Raw genomic sequence first — 26,066 nt, 5'->3', positions numbered from 1 at the left:
ACACACACACATGTGCAATCGCTTTCTCCAAATTATTGTGTTACATGCCTAGTTTTTAAATGTAGCATCTCATAACGTTCAAGAGTAACGCTTTTAACAAAGGTTCATTCTATAATTCTTTCCATTCTCTATAACACACTCAAGATATTTTGTTTTTTAATGCAACAAACAAAAAAAAACATTTCAAATTTGATTTACCAGAAACTTTGGCATTCACGGTTAAAGAAACAGTACACGTGCCTTTGCCTCCCAAAAAAAAAGAAAAAAAAAAGCTTTACAAAAACATCATTACGAATGGCACAAATCCGTAGATCATGTTTCACTACCTGACAAAAATCCCTGTCCCTAGGATCAGAGTCTCATCTGATCTAACGGTTCATATTTTATTCAGTACAATACCCTGAAACCGCCTGACCATTTTGTACCACAGCGACAAACAGTCGACAATAAAAACATATAACAGAATCGCCTTCGTTCCTCGTGTCGCCGCCTATTCCAATTAACCCAATCAATTAACGTCACGTGGATAACTCTCTTTTTTATTTTCTCCTTCTCACCCAATCATAAAAAGCCACGTGGATATCTCTCTGTTCTTATTCCCACACACGCTTCGTTCTCATCTTCTCCTCCTCTCTCACATTTTTTTTTGCTTCCACCGGCGAAAAAAAAAAAATGGAGTCTTCAGCTTACGAGTTCGACTCGCTCACTGACTTACCACCGCTTCCAGAAGAGTACAAACCAACCGTCGTGGACTACTCACCAAGCTTCGATTCCTTACCACCGTTCCCACCTTCCGATTTTACTTTCTCCGACCACCACCACCAACACTACCTCGACTCGTCTCTCTCGCTTTCAGACTCGTTATTCCTCGACTCAACTCTCTCTCTCCTCAACCTTCACCACCTCTCTGAGTCACCTCGTTTGGAGCAGAACCTCTTTTACGAGCAGCTCTTTCCCAACAACGACTCCGCCGCCGCACCGTTTCTTCACTTGCCAGATCTCAAATCCATCGAACAGACAACAACCACCGTGGAAGAGCCGACACTAAAGACGATGAAGCTCTTTCCATCTCTCTCTCCTCCTCCTCCCGCGAAACGTCACAAGAAGCTTCACTCTTCTACTTCGTCAACAGCCTCCGGTTCTCCGACGGCGTCTTCGTCACACAACACCAACTACGGCGGTCACAACCAACGTAAGAAGATCTCTAACAAGATCAGAACACTGGAGAAACTCATGCCGTGGGAGAGAAAAATGAGTTTAGCGGTGATTCTAGAAGAAGCTCACAAGTACATTAAGTTTCTCCAATCTCAAATCGATTCACTACTTTGGATGCCTCTTGACTCAGTCTACAACACCGCCGGAGAAGTTGGAGAATCCGATCTGCTTAAATCACTGACACGTCAACAGATTCTACAGGTTCTCGCGAACTCGCCAGGTTCACGAAACGTGCTCTCCACTCACGGTCTTTGCGTCTTCTCTTACGAACAGCTTCTTAAGGCTATGTCCAGAAACCTCTGAACACACACCAAAAAAAAACTCTGTTTTTGTTTTCATTTTCTTCTAGAATGATCATAGAAAGCTACATAGCGTTTTTAATGGCGATGGAACTCAAGAGTTTTGATATAGAAAGTTTAGTATTACGCGATTGTTTTGAGTAAATGAAAACTTTAGCTGAATGTTTCATAATTAAAAAAGTTCATAAACCAAAACATAAACGAACATGTCAAAAGATCAAAGTTGTCACACAGATCACAAAAACAGATAATTTAAAACCAAAGTTGCTTCATTTCATGGTGGAAGCAAGTAGAGCAAGCATCTCGTTACCCAAATCTTGCTCGATACACAAAGCTTTCCACCCATCATTCAACTCTTTAGCCTTGTCATCACCAATAAGCTTCACTCTCTCAAAAGCATCGTCTTCAGAAATCAAACCTTGAGATACAATGATCTCCACTAACTCCTTCAGATACGGATACTTAACCCAAAACTCATCTTCCTCAATACTACCACCGTTAGCCTCAGTTTCTGTAAAAAAAACGCGTACTCAAAAAAACATTGATACGAACAGATTACACAAGATTCCCAATATCAAATCTACCAAAAATAGTATCAGTTTACGATACAACAACCTCACAGAACTCGACATAACCAGACTCGATCGAGGTTTTTTTTTTTTTTTTTCCTAAGAGTAGAAACAGAATGATGAGTGTAAGTACCTTCGTCATGTTCGAGGTTGGAGAGAGGAGAAGAGAGAGATCCTGCGTTTGTGTTGACTAACTCGGACGATTCGACTTCTTCCATGGACTCGTCGTCATCAGATGAATAGGAAATCTCGGAAAGGTTGAACTCGTCGTCAGATGATTCATGTGGAGAGTTGATGAGGAAGTGAATCGGAACCGCCATTTTTGTTTGAGATTTGAGCTTAGAAAAGACTCGATTTTTTTTTTGTGAAGAAGGAGAAGCAAAAGGTGCGTGCTTGTGTTGTTGTGTGTGTCTCGTCAATTTTTATATACTTGTCAATTTTATTTTAAAGGGAGTAATTTTCTATAATGAAAAATACATAATATGAAATTTTTTGTTGAGCTGACGTGGGTTTGATAACCGGTTCTAGAAGAATATGGAAACCCAATAACCAAACTGAACCGAAAATGGCTAAATCCACAAAGAAAGAAGTGGTCTCATACGTAGTAATGCTCTTCCAACATAGAGAATTTGTTGACCGTCTAAGAGAACTTTGGATCAAAGGGTTCATGAGAGAAAGAGACAACTTCCCAATCAATTGGTAAGTGGAACCATCACCATCAATAACAAACTCACATATTTGTATGGGTTTGTTTGCATACTAGTACATTTTCGAAACTTAATTGGCAAACTAATATATTTACTATTTAAAATTGGAAAACTAGGTGTTGTGTAATAGATAATGTGTGAGATAGGAGAGATTGTGAGATATAGGCTTAGATAAGAAGATTACCAAAAGGTGTATGTGTGTGTTGGTGTGAAATAAAGTTTTTTTTTTCTTTCAATCATAATTATTCAAATAATTGTTAAAATAATTTTTTTTAGAAATTTTTTAGATACAAAAAAATCTATATTTTTTCTTTACAATTTGATAAGAATTTTATTTCATAATTTTTATATATATTATATGCATCTTATGTATCCGTACACTTTATTAAGTTTACAAACACACAATATTAAGTGTACATATGTAATTTGAACAAAACCATTGTGATACAAATATCTCAAACCCTAAGAATTAAACAAATTACACAAATTACATATGTACACTTAATAATGTGTACGGACATCTGTACACTTAATTATGTGTACGGACATATGTACACTTAATAATGTATACATACATCTGTATACTTATTAATGTGTACGGATACAAAATTTGTAAAAAATATTTAACGTTATCAAATAAAATTATCAAACAGAAAATATATCAAATTATAAAGAAAAAAAAACAGATATTTTTATACATTTTTAAAATTTTCAAAAATCAATTTTAACTACCCAGCATTTTGTTTTTAAGATTGTAGGGAGCATATATTAAAAAAAAAAAAAATCAAAGACTCAATGGCATTGTTGTAAATATAAAATATTGATGAGGGTTGAAATGTCATGTGAACAGTAGAAAACAGTAAAAATGTGGAATTTGCTAATTGTAAATAGTGATTGTACTAATTTTACAATTATGTTTTGAAAAGTGTCTGTTTTTCCAAATAACTCTATTTGTATTCGGATTTGGGGAAGAGTTTCTTGAGTTGAGAGAGTGAAAGGCTTTGGATCTTCATGGTATAGGTGAGAGGGATCCTTGATTTTTTATACATCAAAATCAGGTTTTAAAGTGTTAAACTCTATGGTGAAAAATGGAAGCCACCAGACCAAGGATGGGTTAAATGTAACTACGACACCTCCCACCATGAAGGTGACAGAGATTCAGGCTTAGGTTGGATCCTCCGCAATACAGCTGGTGCATTCCTTGAAGCTGGTATGGAAAATTTTCAGGGACGCGCTACCATTGAAGAATGAGAATGTAAAGCACTTATTTGGTCAATTCAATCATCATGGGGTCTGGGATATCGTACTGTAGAATTCGAAGGCGATAATTCCACTATTATCAGGTTAATCAACACTGAGATGACAAATCCTCGCCTGCAACACTATCTGGCTACAATTATGGAGTGGTGTTCAAGTTTTACCGCCATACATTTCTCCTTCAAATATCGAGAGCAGACTATATGTGCAGATATTCTAAGTAAAGCGACAGTCGCTAGTAACCAACTATATGCTCTGTATAATGTATGTCCAATGTTTTTGTATTCAGTTGTAAACTCAAACCTTAATTTTGGTCCTTAATAAAGTCATTGGAAGGAAAAAAAAGTGTTAAACTCTAATTGTTGTGTAATTGGGCTCATGGCCGCCAGCCATAAAAGCCCGTTTCTGTAACCAATTTTATATGCACGTCATCAACGATTTGAATTTCAATACGCCTTTTCTTCGTTTTGTTTTTTCTCTGTTAAATGTGAGATTAATGAATGTAGGAGATATTTGGTTATCCCCTGTTGATTTCGTTAAATGTAAATGTGAATTTGTGTTCAAATATTTTTATATGAAATTGTGTTGTCTTTCTTAGATTTCCTAATTAAGTGGTGAATTGTTTTTGTGTTCGTAGTTGTATTTTTTTTCCGTTTGTCCTCTGAGTGATTTTTTCGATTCGATGTGAGTTGTGTTTTGGGAAAAATTAATTTTCTTGTTTATCTATCTGTTATTTTATACAGTCCGGATTGTTTTTTGTTGGCTCAGTTTTTATTTTCATATAATTTAGTGCTACGGTTATCTGATTTGGGCATTCGTATTTCTAAATCTCTTTAGTTTACTAAAGGTGTGTGCATCTCTTACCTTCTTTGTCTTTGGTGATGGTTTTGTGAAGTGCTGCCAAATAATGCTAATTGGTTTCTAGTTGTGTTTCCCTGATCCTCTAAAAGTGTTGCTTGTGTTGCCTTGCTGTGATTCGGTTATTCTTTTTGATTTTTGTATAGCCCAGTTTTTCTAAGCCGAGTTTTTCTATGATGTAGTTGTCCCTGAAGGTAAAGACCTCTTCGCATATATCTATGTCTTGTTGGTCGTAATACTTGAAGACGTTTTTCTTGAGATGGATTGTGGGAAGTTTTTTCAACATATTTTGATATTCTATGTTCTGATTTTGATGTGATAGTAAGCAGCGGACTTTAACTTTTTTTTTTTATTATATATCTTTAGTTTAATTGCTATACTTTCATGTTTGTTCCTTGTTTCTCTTGTTTTCATTCTTTTGGAGGCGTCGCTATTGTTTAAGAAGGAGAAAAACATAGATTTCTATTTTGAATTGTGGAATTTATTTAAGGTTGATAACATTGGTAAACCATATTGTTGTTCCTTAAGCTAAATGAAAAAGACAAACTTGAGCATTTGTTTGTAGTAGTAGTAGTGTGCGCATCTATTTTCCATGTCATTGACGGTGCAATAAATAGTTGGTCTGATTGTTCCCAATGTAGTGTAGTAGCATTGTAGGCTTTGTACATTGACTCTGTGTAACGCCTTTTTGATATCTTTCCAGCATTGGTCACCATTTGCTTTGTTTTGTTTCCAACCGAGCTTGTCGAGCCAAAATTTTCCTTCCGTTGTGTCACCCCCGCACAACTTCACAATTCCGTAAAGGTACATACCATTCTCATAACTACCTTCTGCCGCCTTCTTCAAGTGTTCCTGCTCTGTTTCTGTGTTGTTCGTTTGAAAATAATCTTGGATCCGTTTGATATAGTGAGCCTGAACATTTCCACTTGCAATGCATTTTTCCATGAGGTCTTGGTATCTCGTTAGTGCTGCTAGTGGATTCATCGCCAGGGGCCTTAGGTTGATATTCTTGTAGACTCGGTGATCTTGGGCTGCCTTGGCTAGATGTGGTGATGATTGCATAACATGTCTCACGGTTGTGCGTGAAATCTTAGCAACTTGAGAGATTATATGTCCGAGGACGTCGTTTGGTAGTTCTTCAAGGGAATAGTGTGTGTTTCGCAGCATTTTTTGCAAGTTGTGTGTGATTTTTAGGTTCATACTTATTTCTACTGTTGTTTATAGGCTGGACGATATGCCGCGCTACGCGCGGATTAATTTTTCAAATTTATAAGACAATGCTAAAGTGTTAATAAATTTTTCTGTAGCTATTTTATTTTGTAGATTTTTTTTTGAACAATATCTAATGTAGTTTGAATATTTTCTTTTACTTTTGTTAATGATATTAGTTAGGTGAGTTTTTGAATTGTTAATCTTGATGTCTATATTCATTCTAGATGTTCGTAAGAAAATATTCTTTATAAGCTTATATATAGAGTGAAGATATTTTTTTTAATGATAAGAAATGGCAGCAAATTCATGTTTTATTTTCTTTGGATAGTACTGTGAATGAATTAAAAGTATAAGTAACATAAATCATTATGATGAAATTTTAAAGTATGAAATCTTAACTTTGTACAATAAAACTATAATTTGTCGGCCTGAAATGCTATTATCTATCTTTCATGACAACAATTAGTCAGTAATACATGTTTTCACGCGATAATTTATAGCTAAGCGTGTTTGTTACTTGTCAATTATTTTCCATCAAAGTAAAAGTTGATTTGATTTTGTATCTAGAACTGGTAGAGCACACAAAAGATTACGCGACAGAATTCATGCCAATCACTTAAGCTTTTCCACTTATTATATGCAATGGATTATGGACACATACACACCCATATACATACCCATTTACATTATTTGCATTGGAGGTGCAACAATCTAAGCGAAAACAGAATTTTGGCCTCTACTTTAACTGGTTTTTCCGACCAAACTACAAACAGAACTTACAACACTTTCATTCTCTCCACTCTTGCACTAACACACCACCTCCCTCACATTCTTCGTCTCTTTATGTGAACAACGAATTGATCATCATCAGCATAGACATCATGGTGTTGTATTTTCTCCTGTCAATGCATCTTCAAGGGATGATACTTTGGGATTCTTGAGAAATATGTATAGTGAGGATATACTATGTTCAATGTAGTACGTATATATGTTCCAATCATGCAATAGCAGGAAGTTTATAAAATAGCTAATATACAAAAGTGTAAGTTCTATACCTTTGACAAAAATAAAAATTTTAAACTGATCAGATTTGTATTTAATTGCCATGACAGTCTTACAAATTATATTAGAGTATTGAATAAGAGAATGTCTATTAGCCTAACCTTAATTTGAGGCAGTTACGTTGTGGAAGCTTAGCATTTATAACTTTCAAACTCTTTCGCAGTGACGTTTCTTTTTCTTAACTTCCTAAATGAAAAACGCAAACAAAAGTACAGAAAATAATCAAATCATGATATGTAGTTCAATTATTTTAACCCCATATATAGATGAAGCATATTATTAATAAGAGTACATACGAACAGTTAAATAAACACAAAATGGTTTGACCAACGAAGAAAAAAAGTGTTTGATCGGCATAGGAAAAGCCCAACAAAATCACTCTTCCTAATGTAAGTCGTACCTATGATTTAGCAATTGGAGGAGTCTTCGTATGTAGGTCTCTGGATTTTTCTCCTCATCCAAAGCTTTTCACCTGCAAGAAATCAACAAATTTACTATATCTAAAAAGGTTTAGATAAGCAACATAAGTTTTTATAGATTGGACATATTCCACATGCGTCAGACTATATCCATATCAAACGAAGATAATACTAAACTTTAATATAAGTTCTCCAAATACAAAATTTTACTATAAATTCTTAAGAAAGAGCAGCTACTTGACGTTTTTGGCTACGTGATTGATAAATCAAACTGAAACCATCAGTCAAGGTATTTAAATCTGGGAAAAAAGATCAGAAACCTAATCATCATAAAATAGATATATAAATCTATTGTGAGAAGTTAATCTATTATAAAGGATAGAAAATATAAAGAAAATGAATCACCAATCGGAGGAAGCAAAAGAAATACGGAGTGGATGTTTTTTTTTTTGGTTAGACACTTACATTCCGAAATGAGTTACACTTCCCCGAACAATATGTCATTATCACCATGATTTGAATCGTTTAAGCCCTAATTCTAATTAACGTCCATGAGACCAGTTTCATCTCTGGAACTTGCACATACCCGAGAAAACAATGAAATAAGAAAGGGTGAAACCCTCAGATAGGATGTGAAGCGATTGGAAGTAGAAGAAGGGACGTTTCGTTTTTAAATGTGAAGAAAGAGCCTTCAAGAAGGTGAGGTCAAACTTCTCTCGAAATCCTACATATATATATATATATAGTCATAGAAAGCAACCTAAAATCAAGCTGACGTGTCATAGAGTGGCTTTAAGAGTCTCAAATAATTAAGGGCTTCAAAGAAATTTGGTCAAAAAAACAATAGAAAATTGTTAGTTGGTAGTTTATAAAATTTGGCCTCATTACATAGAAGGAGTAGCTGAGGAGGAATGAGAAAATGGAACTTTATATATATATAGATTTATTTTATTTTTGTTTTTATTCCCTTTATTTCTTTTTTTTGGGTTCCTTACAGTTTGAAATAATAATATATATAAATCGAAGATTGATATCGTTATCAAGGAACCCTAATTAAGTTTGTAAGTCTTTTTTCTTTTAAGATTCCCTTGTGGTTTATCAAAAGGATGGGCAACGCAGTACTGGACGCAAAAACGTCATCGTTAAGAGAACGTCCTCCTACTTCATATTCCATCAAGTTTGAGAATCTCACAGAACTCAACGATGACAAATACGAATCAAGTCTTTTCGCGGTGGGCGGGTACAACTGGTATGTATGGTCACCAAAAAAGTTCTTCTCTTTTCACTTCTTGTATACTTAACTAATTGTATAGTTTCCAAGAAACATGAAGAAGAGCTGGATATACAAAAGAGTTCACTTTAGTGAGTAGTTTGGAGATAAGAATTTGACTGAAATTGTGGTTTGTGTTTTTATTGATATACTTGTAAAACATATATAGAACTCTAAATATTCATGTATATGTGATGATATGTATTCACATATTTCATGAAGCACAGAGAATTATTTGCCCTATATATAATTTTGTTCGAATTGTTTTTAGGAGATTGGTCATATATCCAAAAGGAAACGCAAAAGACGAATGAAGTGGATTTATTTCAATGTATGTGGAGATTGATAGCACAAAACTCTTGGCAACACCACTAACTGATGTGTTTGCATATTTCATATTCTTTGTCTACAACAAGAAAGCAGACAAATACTTTACTATTAAAGGTATCTAATTAATACTCCATGTTTCACATATACATTGGTCATTCGCTTCTCTTTTACTTTACTCATCAACAACAGATATGATCTCACTAGTATTATAGATACAGAATTGAAGCGGTTCAATGCATTGCGAACGGTGTGGGGAATGTCTCAAGTGCTTTCTCTTGAAACTTTCAACGACCCTAAAGCCGGATATATCTTCGAGGGAGAACAATGTGAATTTGGTGTTGATGTCTTGGTTACTCCATCCCTTGCTAAATGGGAAGTCGTGTCCTTTAATCAGAAAATCCGTAATCCCAAGTTCTCGTGGACTCTCAAGAAATTTAAAGAGTTGAAAGAGGATTTTTACAACTCAGATAAGTTTTTGGTAGGAGGAAGAGAATGGTGAGGAGTCTAAGAAAAATTTGGTTGCTTTTTCCATATTATTAATTTGTACACATACATATGCATCTGTGCATGTTAACAAGGGCAGCAAATTGTTATATAGGTTTCTAAAACTGTACCCGAACGGCGATGCTAGAGCCAAAGGCAAGTCCACATCCATTTATTTGACTCTAAGGGATGCTGAGACACTCAACGCAGAGGAGAAAATCTACACGCGAGCACATCTCGGAATTGTAGATTCTCGTGGAACCACTCATCACATGTCTTGGACTTGTATGTTGAACACTATTTACATCATCATCTTCTAGTTTCTTTGATTTTTTTTTTGTTTACTCTTCGTTGATTCATGAAACTAATTAATAATGTTCATTCATTATTCTTTTTCGTCCCTTGTTGACTATTTTTATTAATAAGCCTGCTTATATATATTCTAACTATATTTGCAGTGAACTACTGGTACACAAAGCTAAACCCAAGCGTTGGTTGGTCTACATATGCGTCTTTAGATAAACTTCGGGAGGCGTACTTGGACAACGAGGGCTCTTTGAATGTAGAAATTGAATTTGCAGTTGTTTCTTCCACCAAATACTGTCCCAGTATCTAAATTCTGCTTTAGAAAAACATGTGTTAACTTATTTTATTGATATTTTTTTTAGGTTTTATATTAGTTTATTTTTTTTAGGTTTTATATTAGTTTATTTTATTGATATTTTTTTTAGGTTTTATATTAGTTTATTTTATTTTTCGTACCTATATATGGCCAAATACAAATTGAAGAAAGAGAACTTGAATACATACTTCATAAAAGAAACTAGTGGTGAAATATATATCATTTACAACAAGATGAGCTTACCTTTGGTAAGAATTACTGCTTTTTGTGTCCAAAAACGCAAAGACCCGCTCCCTTTAATAAAGATTCACTATAAGGTTATTGGCGGACTATGCTGTGCAAAAAGAATCGAACCAAACCAACTAAACCAAAATTATTCACTCTATATTTAAAAGCGAATTATCTAATATAACTCGCATTAGAATTTTTTATACCATTGCTCATGTTTACCCAAATATGTCGCAACAAAACCATCAAACAGTTATGGAAAGCATCATTTAAGAAAAGGGTCGAGTATATATAACTACGATGTAAGTTACCTGCAAAATAACTAAAAGTTGATGCAGAACAGACCACCCGGGATCACTAGATCTTTTAAATGCATTAATTACATACAGTATTGAGATTTCTCGGTGCTTAAAGAGAAATTTTACTTGTCAAATAGCTTTCAATCTGAGAAAGAAAATGGTGAGCCCAATTTTTTATTTTTTATTTGGAATGCATACACATGTCCATCAGTGGTAACCGGGCACAATAATGTTTTTTAGGCGTCTTCAGTTGCATCCAAAGGGAGACGATAGAGCAAATAATTGTGGCAAGTGGCTATCCATTTTTTTGTATTTAGATGGCACTGAAGTAGTTAAGGCGGATGAGAAGATTTACGTGCGAGCGCTTGTGAAGGTTATAGATCCCCGTGGATCCAATCATGTCACAAAAACAAGTATGTCAAATTTTTTCAGTAGATGCTGATAGGTGATCAATAGCCGTTCGTTTATGATGAATATAAATTTCCTACTAAGTCATTAACTAATTTGCTTTACATACACTCCTTGTTCTTGTAGTTGACAATTGGTTCACGAAACCGGGCAGTGGGTGGGGTGTTTTAAAGTTCTTGACTTTAGCTAAACTTCGGGAGGCATACTTGGACGTAGAAGATATATACATTGATCGTAGAAGTCGAATTTAAAGTTCTCTCTGTCACTAAACACTCAGATTAAATCTAAGGTCGACCTATTTAGGATCATCTGTTCCATGTGTACTACTGTTTTCTACGTCTATTAGTTACTCGTTTTAGAAGTTGAGTTTTGTTACAAATCATTTGTTATTTTCTGTCTTCAATACAGTTTTTTTTACAAGTTTTCCAATTTTATCCATATTCTTTTAGCTTATGAATTGATGATATCAAATAAAATATTATATTAATTAAAGATAAAAAAAATTAAACATCTTTTTTAATATGTGCGAAAAAAACTTAAATAAGAACTAATTTAAAAGGGAGAGAATATCGTATTAACTACTTAATTTTGCTACGATTTGTGTTTATTTCCTAATTTGATTTGTTACAGAAAAATATTTTCTGTTTGTCAACGTTAGCACTCAGCAAATAACTATAGATAAAAAATATTACTTTTGTTATATTGTATTATCTATAATATGGTAAGAGTAACTATGTCACTTTATTAAATATATAATACGATTAGTAAAAATATCCTAACCTACCACAAAAAAAAAAGTGTAAGAAATATAATTTAATTGTACTATTATATTTTAACCCGCGGTACACCGTGTGCATATAATTTTTATTATTATTTATATTTTATATTTTATTTGTTGGTTAAATATTATATGTTTTCCAAATAGACGAATAACTAAATATTATGATCGTTTGTGCGGCTGAATGTTTATATTAAATATTTGTTTGTTATATTTAGTTTGAGATTCTATTTTGATTTTTAATTATTATAACAAAATATAAGGGATCTAAATACATAGTAAGTCATTTTATACGATATGATTAAGTCACATTTTTCCTGACGATTTAATTATTTTACATAATTTTAGTTAAATCAACTTAATTTTTATATGTCAAATATTCTAATATTAATAGTGATGACAAATAATAAAATGAGGATTTAATCCGTGTTAGCATAAATTTAATGATATTTTATTAATTCCAACATCTCCTCTTTATAATTCATCTACTATATAACCATATTTTATAGTATTTTAAAAAATTTTAGTTTACATATTTGTAATATTTTAAAAAAAATTTAAGTTTATAGATATTAGTTATAACATTTAAATAAATGTGAATCGAAGTTCTTTTTACATTAAGAATTAAAGCTCACACGTTTTCGAAAACAAAATAGGAATCAAATTGTTGTTTCTTTTGTTTGTAAAGAATTGAGAGATAGAATATCTTCAATATACAATAGAAAGTGTGGTTAAATATATCATAGTTTTGGTTTCCATATTGATTATGCTGTATTTTTTAAGTTGGAATGATATGTAAAATATTTAGGAAACAAAATATGAAGTAGTGTTATTTTTGTAAATTATTTAGGGATTAACTTTGTAAATAAGTACAAATAAAAGGGTAAAACCCAAAATGTACTTCAAAAATGTATATATATATATATTGTGTGGGGGTCTCCTTGTTAGTATAATTATCCAACTTTTGTGATGATAATTTTAAAAAATAAACATAAAAATGTGGTACTTTGACAATTGCCCATACAGTATGATACTTGTTTAGGATAGAAAAACAAATAATCAAATATACATAAGGGCCAAAAACAAATATACACTAGGGAATGGTTTACTTGTTGTGATTCTTGTGAGTCTTGTGACACTTGATATAACCTGCCAAAATTAAAAAGAAATAAATAATAAATAATTAAGCCGTAGTTCGAACCTATTAACCCGTGCATTAGTACATATTTTTGTCCTACTAAGTTAAGGATTAGCTAGAGATGTGTATGGGAATATTTATTTATATGCTTGTAGTTATCTCTCCTTCTCTTGTTAGGAGTCCTTCCTATATCTAACAGAGAGGGGACATTAATTTGGCAGTTCCCTAATTTTATCTCTGTCACATACGTTTCTTGGGATAGATTCTTCTGTTCTCTACTCGCTTCAGATTCCATAATGAGGTCAAACGTATCGTCAACAACCATGCAAAGCTGGAGAGAACGTAGTCCTTCTTCCTACTCACTCAAGATCCGAAATTTCTCCCAATTCGAGAACTCAAGTCTCTCCTCTAAATCTAATGGAAAATATTCAACTAGTGCCAAATATTCGCACCTTCCTCATTATTCATAATTAAAATAATCTATAGTTCAAATCGTTTATTTTTCTTTTTCTTTTAATAGTATAAAGATTGTATCATATTAACTTATGCAGTATTGAAAAATTCAGGTCAATGATCATATATCTAAAGGGAACGACAAGGACAACGGTAGCGGGTTTTTTTATCAATGTATGTGGAAATAGATAGCACAAGCCTCATGTCCAAACCCCAAACTGAGGTGTTTGAAAATGTTCGGTTTTTCGTCTTCAACAAAAACGTAAACAAATACATTACTATTCAAGGTACGTATCTAAATGTCTTAAACTACATATATATTTGTTTGTTTTCTAGATATTTTAGTCATTAATATGTGTATATGTAAATATCCAGAATCAAAGCGGTTCAATACACTTAAAACGGTGTGGGGTTTGCCGCAAGTGCTACCGCTTGATACATTCAATAATGGATATGTCTTTGAAGGAGATCAATGCGAGTTTGGTGTTGATATCATTGTTTCTCCAACCCCTGCCAATGGGGATATCCTATCTTTTAATGAAAAATTCCCTTGTCCTAAGTTCCATTGGATTCTTAAGAATTTCTCTGAGCTGAAAGAACTTGTTTACACATCAAGCATTTTACCAGTGGGAGGAAGGAAATATGTATGTGTGCATTCACGCGTTTAGTTGAATGTTAACATGTGCGAATTTATTGATAACTAGGTCTTTAAGTTTGTATCCCAATGGCGAAAGTGCAAAAACAGATGGCGAAAGTGCAAAAACAGATGGCGAAAGTGCAAAAGTAGATGACGAAAGGGTATCCATTTATCTGATTTTGGCTGACAATGAAACACTAAGAGAAGATGAGAAGGTCTTTGCACAAGCTCAACTACGACTTCTATACCCATTTGGGCACGATCACGTCACAGTGGAACGTAATTAAGTCATAACGCTGTTTATATTATATTGTTATTTGTCTTAACAGTGTTTATATTAACCTGATTATTTGTAGAGATATATATTCATTTGGAATTCAGCAGCCTCAAAATAACCATGCTTGGATTTTCTTGTTGTGTTCTGTACGCAGTTAAGGATTGGCACATCAATGAGTTGATTTTGCAAGTATTAAAACAAAGTGCAGAATTTTATGTAACATACCTTGGCAACTCAAAATTCAACCCAAACAACCTTGACTTGATCGAAATTTGTTTCAAATTTGACCATAACAAACTCTAAATAGAAAACCCCCAAATCTGGCATTTAGAATCTTAATCTTGATACTTAGAGTTAGAGGGCAGCTCAAGATTATTTTCTGAGAGGTCTGGTCGATTTACTTAGAGAGTCAAGTCAGTCGTGTCTGATCTGTTTCATTGTTTTGGTTTTGGTTTTTGTTCAAACTATTTAAATTACAATATATATAAACCCTTAATTATCGAAATCTATTAATAAATGACTGAAAAGAAGTACAAAACATAATATGAAGTTCTTTGGGTATGTCACTATGCATTATTCGTTTTTGGGTGTTGTTGGTGTAGTTAAAATGACATTTGGGTAGTTTGTATATGTTGCTATGTAGTTAGAAATCATGTATATTAACATTTTCAAAATATATTTTAAAGAGAATCTTTATTTTCTAAGATATTATATAAAATACAGTACTATTGATTTAAATAATAGATTAGGAAGTTTATCAGATGTAAATATGGAATATGAAAAATACTTATATACAGTACATATATGTAAACAATATCTTCAATTAATTATCTACTATCCTCATAACAAAACATAACTAAAAGATTTTGTTTGAAATATAAAATAATATTTTTTAATTATAATAACGATTTTCCTATCATCTTTGTTTGATTTATTTAGTTTACTTGCTTTAAATCATCATAAAACTAATGTAACTACATTTTTTTTTGTATGTTTTGTTATTTGGATTTTGAAAAACGTGCATATAGTACTTAAGCAAAAAATAAAAATTGTGTTTAGATATCTTGCGAGATGGATTTGGGTATTAAAATAAATTGAAAATTATATCATTGACTGTTTGTAAATCATCAGTTCATTATTTTGTTAACACCATCGACATTAGAATATTAGGCTTATCTAATTGAATTTAGGGCAATTGTCATAAATAACACTAAAATAGATTTTTATTCCAAAAATACCACAATTTAGTTTTTTTCCAAAAATACCACTAAAATGTATTTTTTTCCAAAAATACCACATAATTGAATTAAAGTTCTAATACTAAAAACTAATTCCTAAATACTAAATACTAAACCCTACCCCTAAAAACTATACCCTAAAACTAAATGTGTCAACCCAAACCTAAAAAAAAAGAATTCTACATCCTTAAAAATCAATTTTTTGTGTTTGTGGTAATTTTGGAAAAAAAAAACTTTTGTGGTATTTTTGGAAAAAAAAAACTAAAATGTGGTATTTTTGGGAAAAAAAACTTTTTAGTGGTATTTAAAGGAATTTTTCTTGCGGTTATTAAATTACGATTATTTAAAATAAACAAACAATACTACTGTATAATACATGTAATATTCTGAATTTAACAATTTAAACCGGTAAACCTAAATAATCTATAGATATAAGGGATATATATTTAAAATTACATTAGTCATATATATAATTAATTTACTAAAAATTATATTTTTAAAAATATAGTCCCGTATCGTGGGTTAATATCTAATTGGTTTTAATAATCAATACTAATAAAAAGTAGGAGCTATAAAATATTAACCCACGATACGGGACTATATTTTTAAATCACCAATAGGGATTAGACACTTCACTAATTAACTTTTTAAAAATTTCCAGAATTTTCTATATTAAAAATTATTTTAAACAACATATCAGGATTTGACATGTCATTCACTAACATTTTTTAAATTTCCAGAATTTTTTAGAAAAAGGAAAATTTTAAATTTATGAAAACAAACGAACTATGTGCAATATCCCACATCCGCTATAAAAATTTTAGACAATGATTCAGAACCAGTATAAATAAGATTAATATGCTTCCAACAACGAATGAGCAGGAAAACTTGATTTATCAGGAGTCCAAGTTTAAAAGTATACTCGGTTTGATCCAGTTTTTTATTTAATCAAATTAAAAATTTAAAAAGTTTCAAAAAAATATATTATAATATTTAAAAATTTTAAAAGTTTTAATATTATAAAAAGTTTTTAAATATGATAATTTTTAAATTTTAAAAGTTTAAAATATTGAAACTTTTTAAAAGTTTAAATATTGAAACTTTATAAATATTGAAACATTTAAAAGTTCTAAGCTTTTAAAAAGTTTTTAAATATTATAATTTTTAAATTTTAAAAGTTTAAAATATTAGAAATATTGAAACTTTTTAGAAGGTTCAAATTTTATATTTCGAAACCTTTTAAAAGTTTAAAATATTATAAGTATTGATGTAAAACATAAATTATCTTATTTATTTACGTTTGTGCTTTTTATTTCTTATGAGCTGTAAAACATATTTTTGTGTATGATTTTAAAGATGAGTTGATATTTTTTCATTAATTTTTTATTTTTTTATCTTATTTTTTATTTTTATGAGAAAATAAATGATTTTGTTCTTGGAGTTTGATGGATTAACAAGTTGTGTGGTAGTCTAAAAAAGGTTTTTTAGTGGAAGAATGTGAAGAAGTTGATGAGGATGAAGAAGAAAAAGAGTATAGCGAAGAACCAGATGATAAAAGTAATGATGACGATTACCACAAAATTTGACAATAGAAATGACAAGAAAAAATATGAAGAATAAGAAAACATTGAATAAAAAACACGAAAACATAGGTGGTAGCGATCAATTAAATATGAAAACGAGTTAAATTCATGATGATAAAATTGTTTTGTTTTTCTGGTGGTCAAAGAAATGGTTTAGGATATGTGAGGTCATCAGTTTTAATCGCCTCGCCTGGATGTCGAGTTAAATTTATGATTTTTTTTATCAGATTTGATTTTATAACACAACTGATTTTTATATTTCAAAAAATTGTGTATCTGAAATTTATCTTTTTCTTAATACTAATTTAAATTTTTATAAGATAATATTTTACTATCATCATCAATCATATATAGTTTTTATCAAAATATATCAAATATACCTACACATAACGTGGGTTCAAAACCTAGTTATATTAAAAATAGATGGTATAACCTTTCATTATATTCCCTCTGTTTCAAAATATAAGATGTTTTGGCTAAAAGTACGCATAATAATGAATGTCTACTTTTAAAAATTTTAACCAATGAAAAACAAGACTGCATAAAACAACTAATAAATAAATATAAAATTAATCTAAAAGTTGCCTATAAACTTGAAAACATCTTATATTATGAAACAAACCAAAACCTCTAAAACATTTTATATTTTGAAACGGAAGAAGTATCGTATTAATAACCAACTCAAAAATTAGCCGGACCAAAGATAAAAATTAATTAACCCAGGGGCCACGGGTTGACTTTTTGTTTTTGTCAATTAGGGTTTACTACTTTGTTTCTTTTCTTTTATGTACGTGTTCATCTTAGGGATGTAGATTAGCAACAAATATTTTCCTATGATGATAAAGATTAGGTATATAGAAATATTCCATTACGAAAAGATATACAGAATATTCTATTATGCTTGCAGTTTATATAATATCTTTACGACTTCAGCCTACATATCTTCCCTTCTGTCATATACATTTTCTAGGGTAAATTCTTCTGCTTGTCTTTCTACTCGCTTCAGCTTCAATAATATGTGTTCAAGCGTATCTTCTACAACTGTGCAAAGCTGGAGACAACGTACTCCTTCTTCTTTCTCACTCAAGATCCAAAACTTCTCCCATGTCGAGAAATCAACTCTCTTCTCTGATGGAAAGTATGAATCCAGTCTTTTCTCCTCTGGTGGATACAACTGGTACGGATTGCATATTCACTTCTACACGATCCAAAAGACTCGCACCTTCCTGATTCCTCATCATTCCATATTTCCATCAAAATAATCAATATTTTAATCCTTTTTTTTTGTACTTATGCGGTACTGTTTATAAACAATGCAGGAGAATGATCCTATACCCCAAAGGGAACAACAAAGACGATGGAAACGGATTTATTTCAATGTATGTTGAAATAGATGGCACAAGCCTTTCGACTACACCCCCTTATGAGGTGTTTGCAGATCTACGGTTTTTCGTCTTTAACATAACAGAAAACAAGTACTATACCATTCAATGTACGTGTCTCTACATGTCTTGCTATACACGTATGCCTGCTTTTTTTCCTATATACATAATTAAATAATGTGTACATATATATATATATATATATATATCTAGATGTAGAGTCGAAGCTATTCAATACAATCAGAACAGTATGGGGATTGGCTCAAGTGCTTCCGCTTGATACATTCAATGATCCTAACAACGGATATATTTTTGGAGGAGATCAATGCGAGTTTCTACACCCCCTACTAATTGGGAAATCCACTCTTTACATGAAGAACTATCTCAACCCAAGTTTTCTTGGACGATCAAAAATTTCTCAAAGCTGAATGAAAGTTGTAAGGAATCATGCAATTTTTCGATGGGAGGACGGAAATGGTGAGTACATCATCATCTGACACAAGATTTTTTTTCTGACACAAGATTTAATTTTTGTTTTTTTGGTTTTGTTTTCGGATTAATGAATATGTGTGTGTTTACATGTGCAAGTTATTGATATCTATAGGGTTCTGAAGTTGTATCCCAAAGGGGACGCAAGTGCAGAAGGCAAATGGTTATCCCTTTATCTGCATCTCGCTCAGTGTGAAAAACTAAGGGAAACTGAAAAGATTTTTGTGCAAGCTCAATTGCGAATTTTAGACCCACGTGGATCTAATCACGTTACAAACACAAGTGTTATAACAAACATTTTATAATACGTAGTATAGATTCTAATTTCCTAACGTTTTGTTAAATGACGAGCTTGGACGTTTTCTATACATATACTGAGCTATATAACCATGCTTGCATATATCTTGGTTGCAGTTGCGTATTGGCACATCAGCTCAAATTTGGATTGGGGATACCGGAAATTTGTGTCTCTAGCTGAACTTCCAAACGCATACTTGGACAAGGACACTTTAAATGTAGAGATCGAGTTTGAAGTTGTTTCTGAAGCAGAGTACTCTTCTTCCATGATTTAAGCTTTACTTTTAAAACTTCAGTAGTGATCTGCTTCACACGCTTCTTAATTATCTTTTATGATCTCTAGAGATTCTATTAATTAGAGACTGAGATTTTCATTTTTCCTACCTTTGATCCAAATGCATGCATGCTTATTTGCTAGCACGATAAATAAAAAAAGGTCTAATGCCTACCATCACAATTTCAAGATGCAGCATTTAAAAGAGCTAGAGTGTCTCTGTTTCAACTTTCAAGGACATGCATGGTCAAAAGACAAGATTAACATATGTCTCCGTGTGACATTAGTTGCAACAAAAAAAATTAATGGATTCTTTTTTTTTTTTTTTTTTTTTTACTCAACCGATTTAGGTTCAAGGATACTACTACTGATCAAGTGATCATAAAGTTGTTGCACATCCGATTAGGTTTTTAAAAACCCGTGACAAATTGGCGTCCAGTGATTTGGTCTAAGTCTGTTTTCTGTGCATGTTTTTAACAATTTACCACCTTTTAGAGAGGAATACTATTAACCTTGTAAATTAAATTAGCCGAATGTTTGTTGAAAAAAAAAATGGTTGTTGCACATTTATGCAGAGCTGGCCTTGAGAAAAACTAGTTGAAACAATATTGGTCTGTGACCCACTAATTTTTGTTGGCCCTCTTTACTAAAAAAAAAAAAGACTCCAAGCCGACAATAAAATTTAATTTTCGCAAAAGATTAACAATGGGAAGAAAAAATAATCCGGCACTACTAAATTACACCGTTTAAAGTAAAGAAAAAATACATTTTAAAATAGCTAAACTAATTATCTTATATGAATTCTAACAAACTATACATTTTATGGACTCAAACCAGTTAAAATAACAAATATTTTTTTTAATGAAAATATGATACAGTATAGATATAATATTTTAATGAAAATATACTAGAGTTTAACTTGCCCACCCGCGAAACTATAATGTTTTAGAGGAATTTAAAAAAAAAAACTTTTTTTAATATCACTTTTTAAAAAGTACTTTTTTATGGTGTCTATTTTTTTTAAATACCCCTTTCGAATATATAAAATAACAAAATTCTAAACCCTAAACCCCAAATACTAAATCCTAACCCATAAAACTGTACCCTAAATATAAAATAGAGAATCCAAATCTAAAAAAATATTCTAAAAATTAATTTATTGTGTAAAATAGGACAAAAATGAAAACTGTTCAAAAAGAGTATTTGTGAAAATGGGTATCTCAAAAAGAGCAGGATTTAATTCTCTTGTGTCTCTATACCAGAAAAAAATTTCTGCACTACCCCCACTTATTCTCACTACCCACTTAGTCTTTCTTTATTTTCCAGTATACACTCGTCATCTCTTCTCTTGCATCTACTCTTTTTTCACATTCTTTTAGCTCACTTACATTATATTGATTATGAAGGCAGATCATCACTATTTTCATATTTAATTACTAACATAAAAGTAAAAAACTCTTAGGGAATGTACCCACTCTTTGTTGTGAAGTTTCTTTGAGAGTGTTGTATTACACGTAAAGTTTGCTTCATATTAATGAATCTCATAATTGAACTCATTTCTATCCATAAACATCACATTATACATCAAATAGTACATTTTATCTTAATTGTTTGACAAAAAAAAATTTATGTTCAGGTATATCAAATTTTTCTACTTAAATATGTATAGTCTACTATGTTTCTACACAATGTTTTTTTTTGTTTTGGTTTTTCCTAAATCTACAAACTCCTAAGATTATTCTAACTTTTAAATATGTGTATTTATCCAAAAATAGAATACTTTATAAATTTTTAATTAAAATTCTACAATCTACCAACTACATTTGTAATTATTTCTATTACAAATGGATTTCTCCAATTTCTTCTTAGTATGTTTTCACTATTTTTTTTTGGTATTTGTGATGTTCAGAATAAGTTTCTTTAATATGTTTTATTTCAAGTAACCTTATACATTTCTCTTAAATATATACATTATTTTAATTTTTGAGCACTTGACTAATATATATATATATATATATATATATGGAAATAACTTTGCTTAACAAATTTTACCATTTTGAAAACGATAAGTGACATAGATCAACTTTAATTATTTATATTATTTATAATTCAAAATAATAACATGCACAAAATCGTTCTATTTTTAATCGGTAACATGAATTTATAATTTAACATTAACAATCATAATCTCAAATTTATATTACTAATTATATTATACTATAAATGAAAATAATAAACTGACTTTTAATCGATAACATGAATTTATATTTTAACACCAAGAATTGAATAATCTTTTGATTTGAAAACCTTTAAATTTCTGTGTTTTTTTTATTATAAAACTCTTATTTTCTTTACCCTAATAGTTGTAACTATTGATAGTAATTGTTGTTCTATTAAATATATGATAGCTTTATTTTTCTCCTATTTCTAGTCATTTTACAAATATTTACACAATTATTATATGTTATGCTAAAAGTATCTAATTTTTTATTTATTTAATTTTTATTCATATTTTCCTTTGATATTTTTTTCATTTAGTTTTGGGTTTATATTTTAGTTTAAATGGTAAATTATTATTTTTAATAATCATAAAACTGTTATAAAATGAGTGAATTATTGATGCATTAAATTTAGATTTTATGTTTCTTTAATGATGTAAATTAATTTGTTAAAATTGAAAATAAGAAGTGATGAGGTGGAGAAAAGAAAATAGAGAAAAACCAACTTTATATATATATATATATATATAAAGACTTCAGTTGTCTTGGTAAGAGATTTATTATTATTATTATTTTTGCAGTTTCCTTTAGAACGATCCTAGCATATATGAAACTAATCATATACTACTTTTGTAGTTTGCTATATGGCATCCATGATCCATACAAAAAAATATTGCTAATGGCAAAAAAAAACTACTAAAGATACAACAAAACAAATGTTATAATAATTACGTGCCAATGTTGGCTTTCACGTGGCCCATCCTAGCTTTTCATTACCACCACCATCCTCATCATGTCTCTCTCATTATACCCCCGAAGTTAAAAAAAAAAGTAATTATCTTTAAAACACACAAATAAAAAACAAATTCACTGTGTAAACTAAAGAAGACGAAAGAGAAGAGATCCAAATCTCTCATCTCATCTTGTTATCTAAAAAAAATTCAGTTCACACCAAAATAAAATAAAAGATAAAAAAACCCAAAAACATCCAAAAAAAAAAAAAAACAATGCTCTGCTATGTCGGTAAAGCCACCAAGATTTTCATTTTCATCGTTACCGTCGCCGTCGTCATTGGCCTCGTCGTAGTCTTCGGTGTTCTCCGACGTCACTCTCACCATTGCTCCGGTGACTATTGCTCATCCGATCCTCCTCCTTCTTCTTCTTCCTCTTCACCTTCCTCCCCTTTTATAACTCCATTCCCAAACCCAAACCCGAACCCGAACACGCCTGTTCTCGGATCTTCACCTCCCACTCCACCAGATTCATCATCAACACCAAACCCATCTACTCCAATCTCCCCAAATCCGCCTGCACCGATCGTAACAAACCCGAATCCACCTCCTCCGCCTGATTCTGATACAACCACCACCGCTCCTCCTCCACCAACAACGGAAACAGCAATCCCACCACCGCCTCCAGCACCAGTATCGGCATCTCCGCCTTTAACTCCGCCGAGCGCCGTCGTCAACACTCCTGCTCCCGTGCATGCTAAACTGGTCAACGACTAAAAAGACCAAACCTTTGTACATTCCGACCATTTTTTCCAGTTTCTTCAACTTTGATTCGTTTGTTTCTTTTTTGATTCTAATTAGATATTTTTTTTAAAATTTTTATTCGCATTTTCATTAATATTTATGTTATACACTTCACTATATAGCAAGAGATCTCGATCGAATGTTATAAACAGATTTTTTTTTTTGTGTTCTTGTTAATTGCAATGATCTTATAAGGGTGAGTGAGTTGTCTATATCTATCGATATCAAAGGCTTTTAATGATTACATTTTGTTTTAAGTTAAGTCTTTTGTGTGTGTTTTAACTTTGAAGTTAATTAAAAGAGTATCATTGTCTTAATGCTCACCAGTCAAATCTACTTTTTTTTTTTTTTTTTGCTGGCACACTATGCATATAATTGTTACATTGAAATAATTAAAATGTGTGATATTGTGAAAACACTAGTGAAGACGGAGCAGAGGAGACATGAGGTGGGTCAATGAGTTAAGAATCCCATGAATTTTGCCTGACTAATTTTGACTACTTGAATCTCTTGCAAAATTTTGAGGTCTTTGCTCCGTACCATACTTAATTTTGGTTAATTCTTGCTTTACCAGTATACTTTATCTTTACTGATGTTGTTTCGGTTTCCATAATTTATTAAGAACTAGTTGGGTACTTGGTGTTACTTTTTGACGTTTATGAGTTATATATATTACAGCCACATGTTAATTGTACATCAAAAAATATTTTCGTATTTGGCAATCCCATTTATTTATGATTATGCAGAGGCATCTGGTTGATGTTAATGCAATAATACATTTAACTATTATGCAAAATTGTCTCTCAAAGCCATTTATTTCGTGAAACTAACATTTTCTGGTAAACGAAGCAAACACTTTTTTTGGTAAATGTAGCGAACATTAATGGTTTATCCTCATTTTGTGTGCAGGTGTATAAAAATACTAAATTATACTTTACATCCAGGTTAAGAGGGAGTATTAAATTTAGATTTTAAAGAATTTGGTAGGATTTTAAAACTTTAGAATTTTAAAAGATTTGAGTGAGTTTTTAGCAGATATGATTATTTTTTAGAGTTTTTATATTTAAAAAAAGAAAATGAAATGGGATTGTGGGAGATTTTATCATTAAACTTTGGATGATTTTATTAGAATATTTATCAACAAAGGATTTAACTTCTTTACATGGTAGTTGGTTGCTTAATTGTTCTCTATCGTGACTTTTACTTGGTCCTTCTAATGCCATACCTCTTTCAATTGCACTAATGTTTGAACGTAGGAGTTACTGTATGTTTTCAACTTTTAGTAGTTAAAAGGTTCATCAAAACTGTTGTGTTTTTCTTGGCAATGAAGTTCGTGGAGTTGTTGAATGCCCTGGAATGGACTTTTCTGAACCGAAAGACTCTTTCTTTGTTGCTAAGGTATCGTTCTGTGCCCATTCGTATGCCTAATTGTGACTATAGACAACTCTGCACTGCAGTCATATTGATTCTTTTCCCCGTCCTCTTAAACTTCTCTCATTATAAAAACATACATCAGATATACATCTTTTTCATACAAGCTTATATTCAAAAGCAAGCTAACAACTCTATGACACACGACATGTCTTTCTTACACACTAAAAAGGCACTTCTACTAGACAAGTTTACCTTCATATAGTCAAGTTTCACACCTAAAGCAAAAGGTTTAATCATGAATTTTACCAACCACATTGACTTGTAACTACTAGTTTTCTCACTTGGTTTCTCAAATTCCTTTAGTTTGGTTTGCGTTGAAAAAGGCATCATTCCCCATTAAGAGCTGTGTTTGCTGGAAAGAAGAAAACTTGTTCAATGAATTGATCAAGCGAAAACAACAGAGGGAGATTGCAAAGAAAACATGTCATGAATTGACGAAGAAATTCGCAAAAGCAGAAGCTGAGTCTGCAGGAGATTCAAATTAAGAGGGAGGAGCGAGCTTACCAAACTTTGAGGTCTCTAAGTTCATTATTATACAGATTCAAACTGAACCAAACTGTGTCTAAGCAAAACCATATCCACTCAACATCACTTTCATTTTATTTAAATGATATATGTACCTCTATAGTACGATGCCAATCCGACCCGTGGTGGCAGAGCGAGGATCAGTTCTCTGGCCTCGGGTTTGTGTTACCTAGACGGCGTGGCGTCACACATGTTTGGTTTAAAAGGTATCCTTCGACTCACGTCTCTGTTTCATGCTGAATTTGAAGCTCTCTCATGGACGATGGAAACTGATCTTTTTATAGGCTATACTTCTATCCGTTTTGAAACAGATTGTTCGGAAATCTTGAAAGTGACAGATGCGAAGAAGGACGAAAAGTGCTCAAGTACGAGTTAATATATTCTCCCATGTACGCTATCAGGTTTTAGAGTGACTGCCTCGTAAGGCAAGCATTTCCGAACAAGCTTGATATAATATATGGTGTTTTTAACGTAAAAAAGAAAAAAAAAATCGAAAAAGATAACTGTGGAAAAAAAAAGATCGAACTTGAAAAGCTTATCTTTGCTGATCATGGCGCATATCCTTATAT

General features: G+C 31.6%; 4 protein-coding genes and 2 pseudogenes across 4 annotated transcripts; 4 read left to right on the top strand and 2 right to left on the bottom strand.

Moving 5' to 3' along the window:
* The first annotated feature begins 547 nt into the window (after positions 1-547).
* LOC104787087 (transcription factor bHLH117-like) lies at positions 548-1,645 on the top strand. Its single transcript, XM_010512598.2, has one exon. The coding sequence runs from the start codon at positions 673-675 to the stop codon at positions 1,516-1,518; it is 846 nt and encodes a 281-aa protein (XP_010510900.1). The 5' UTR covers positions 548-672; the 3' UTR covers positions 1,519-1,645.
* Positions 1,646-1,648: 3 nt separating this feature from the next.
* LOC104787086 (uncharacterized) lies at positions 1,649-2,494 on the bottom strand. Its single transcript, XM_010512593.2, has 2 exons — positions 2,217-2,494; positions 1,649-2,025 (listed from the first exon to the last, which is right to left on the bottom strand). Exons 1-2 carry the CDS (start codon positions 2,401-2,403, stop codon positions 1,784-1,786), a joined length of 429 nt encoding a protein of 142 aa, XP_010510895.1. The 5' UTR covers positions 2,404-2,494; the 3' UTR covers positions 1,649-1,783.
* A 2,939-nt stretch (positions 2,495-5,433) lies between these two features.
* Positions 5,434-6,072, bottom strand: LOC147949711 (F-box protein At2g35280-like). The gene has a single exon (XM_087510192.1). The coding sequence runs from the start codon at positions 6,070-6,072 to the stop codon at positions 5,434-5,436; it is 639 nt and encodes a 212-aa protein (XP_087366318.1).
* Positions 6,073-8,704: 2,632 nt separating this feature from the next.
* Positions 8,705-10,297, top strand: LOC109125166 (uncharacterized; annotated as a pseudogene).
* An 8,364-nt stretch (positions 10,298-18,661) lies between these two features.
* LOC104787076 (MATH domain and coiled-coil domain-containing protein At3g58250-like) lies at positions 18,662-19,805 on the top strand (annotated as a pseudogene).
* Positions 19,806-22,880: 3,075 nt separating this feature from the next.
* On the top strand, positions 22,881-23,800 carry LOC104787069 (uncharacterized). Its single transcript, XM_010512576.3, has one exon. The coding sequence runs from the start codon at positions 23,011-23,013 to the stop codon at positions 23,509-23,511; it is 501 nt and encodes a 166-aa protein (XP_010510878.2). The 5' UTR covers positions 22,881-23,010; the 3' UTR covers positions 23,512-23,800.
* The last annotated feature ends 2,266 nt before the right edge of the window (positions 23,801-26,066 follow it).

This window comes from Camelina sativa, chromosome 1 (genome assembly GCF_030686135.1).
Source record: "Camelina sativa cultivar CO46 ecotype springtype chromosome 1, ASM3068613v1".
NCBI lineage: Eukaryota > Viridiplantae > Streptophyta > Magnoliopsida > Brassicales > Brassicaceae > Camelina > Camelina sativa.
Note: the sequence above shows the minus strand (reverse complement) of the source record. Positions and strands in the feature narration are given on the sequence as shown.

Bases quoted from the DNA above. Each gene is read 5' to 3' on its own strand.
- LOC104787087 (XM_010512598.2), top strand. From the start codon at position 673: ATGGAGTCTTCAGCTTACGAGTTCGACTCGCTCACTGACTTACCACCG.
- LOC104787086 (XM_010512593.2), bottom strand. From the start codon at position 2,403: ATGGCGGTTCCGATTCACTTCCTCATCAACTCTCCACATGAATCATCT. The intron at 2,026-2,216 runs GTACTTACACTC...TTTTTTTTACAG, and splicing joins CAACCTCGAACATGACGAAG to AAACTGAGGCTAACGGTGGT.
- LOC147949711 (XM_087510192.1), bottom strand. From the start codon at position 6,072: ATGCTGCGAAACACACACTATTCCCTTGAAGAACTACCAAACGACGTC.
- LOC104787069 (XM_010512576.3), top strand. From the start codon at position 23,011: ATGCTCTGCTATGTCGGTAAAGCCACCAAGATTTTCATTTTCATCGTT.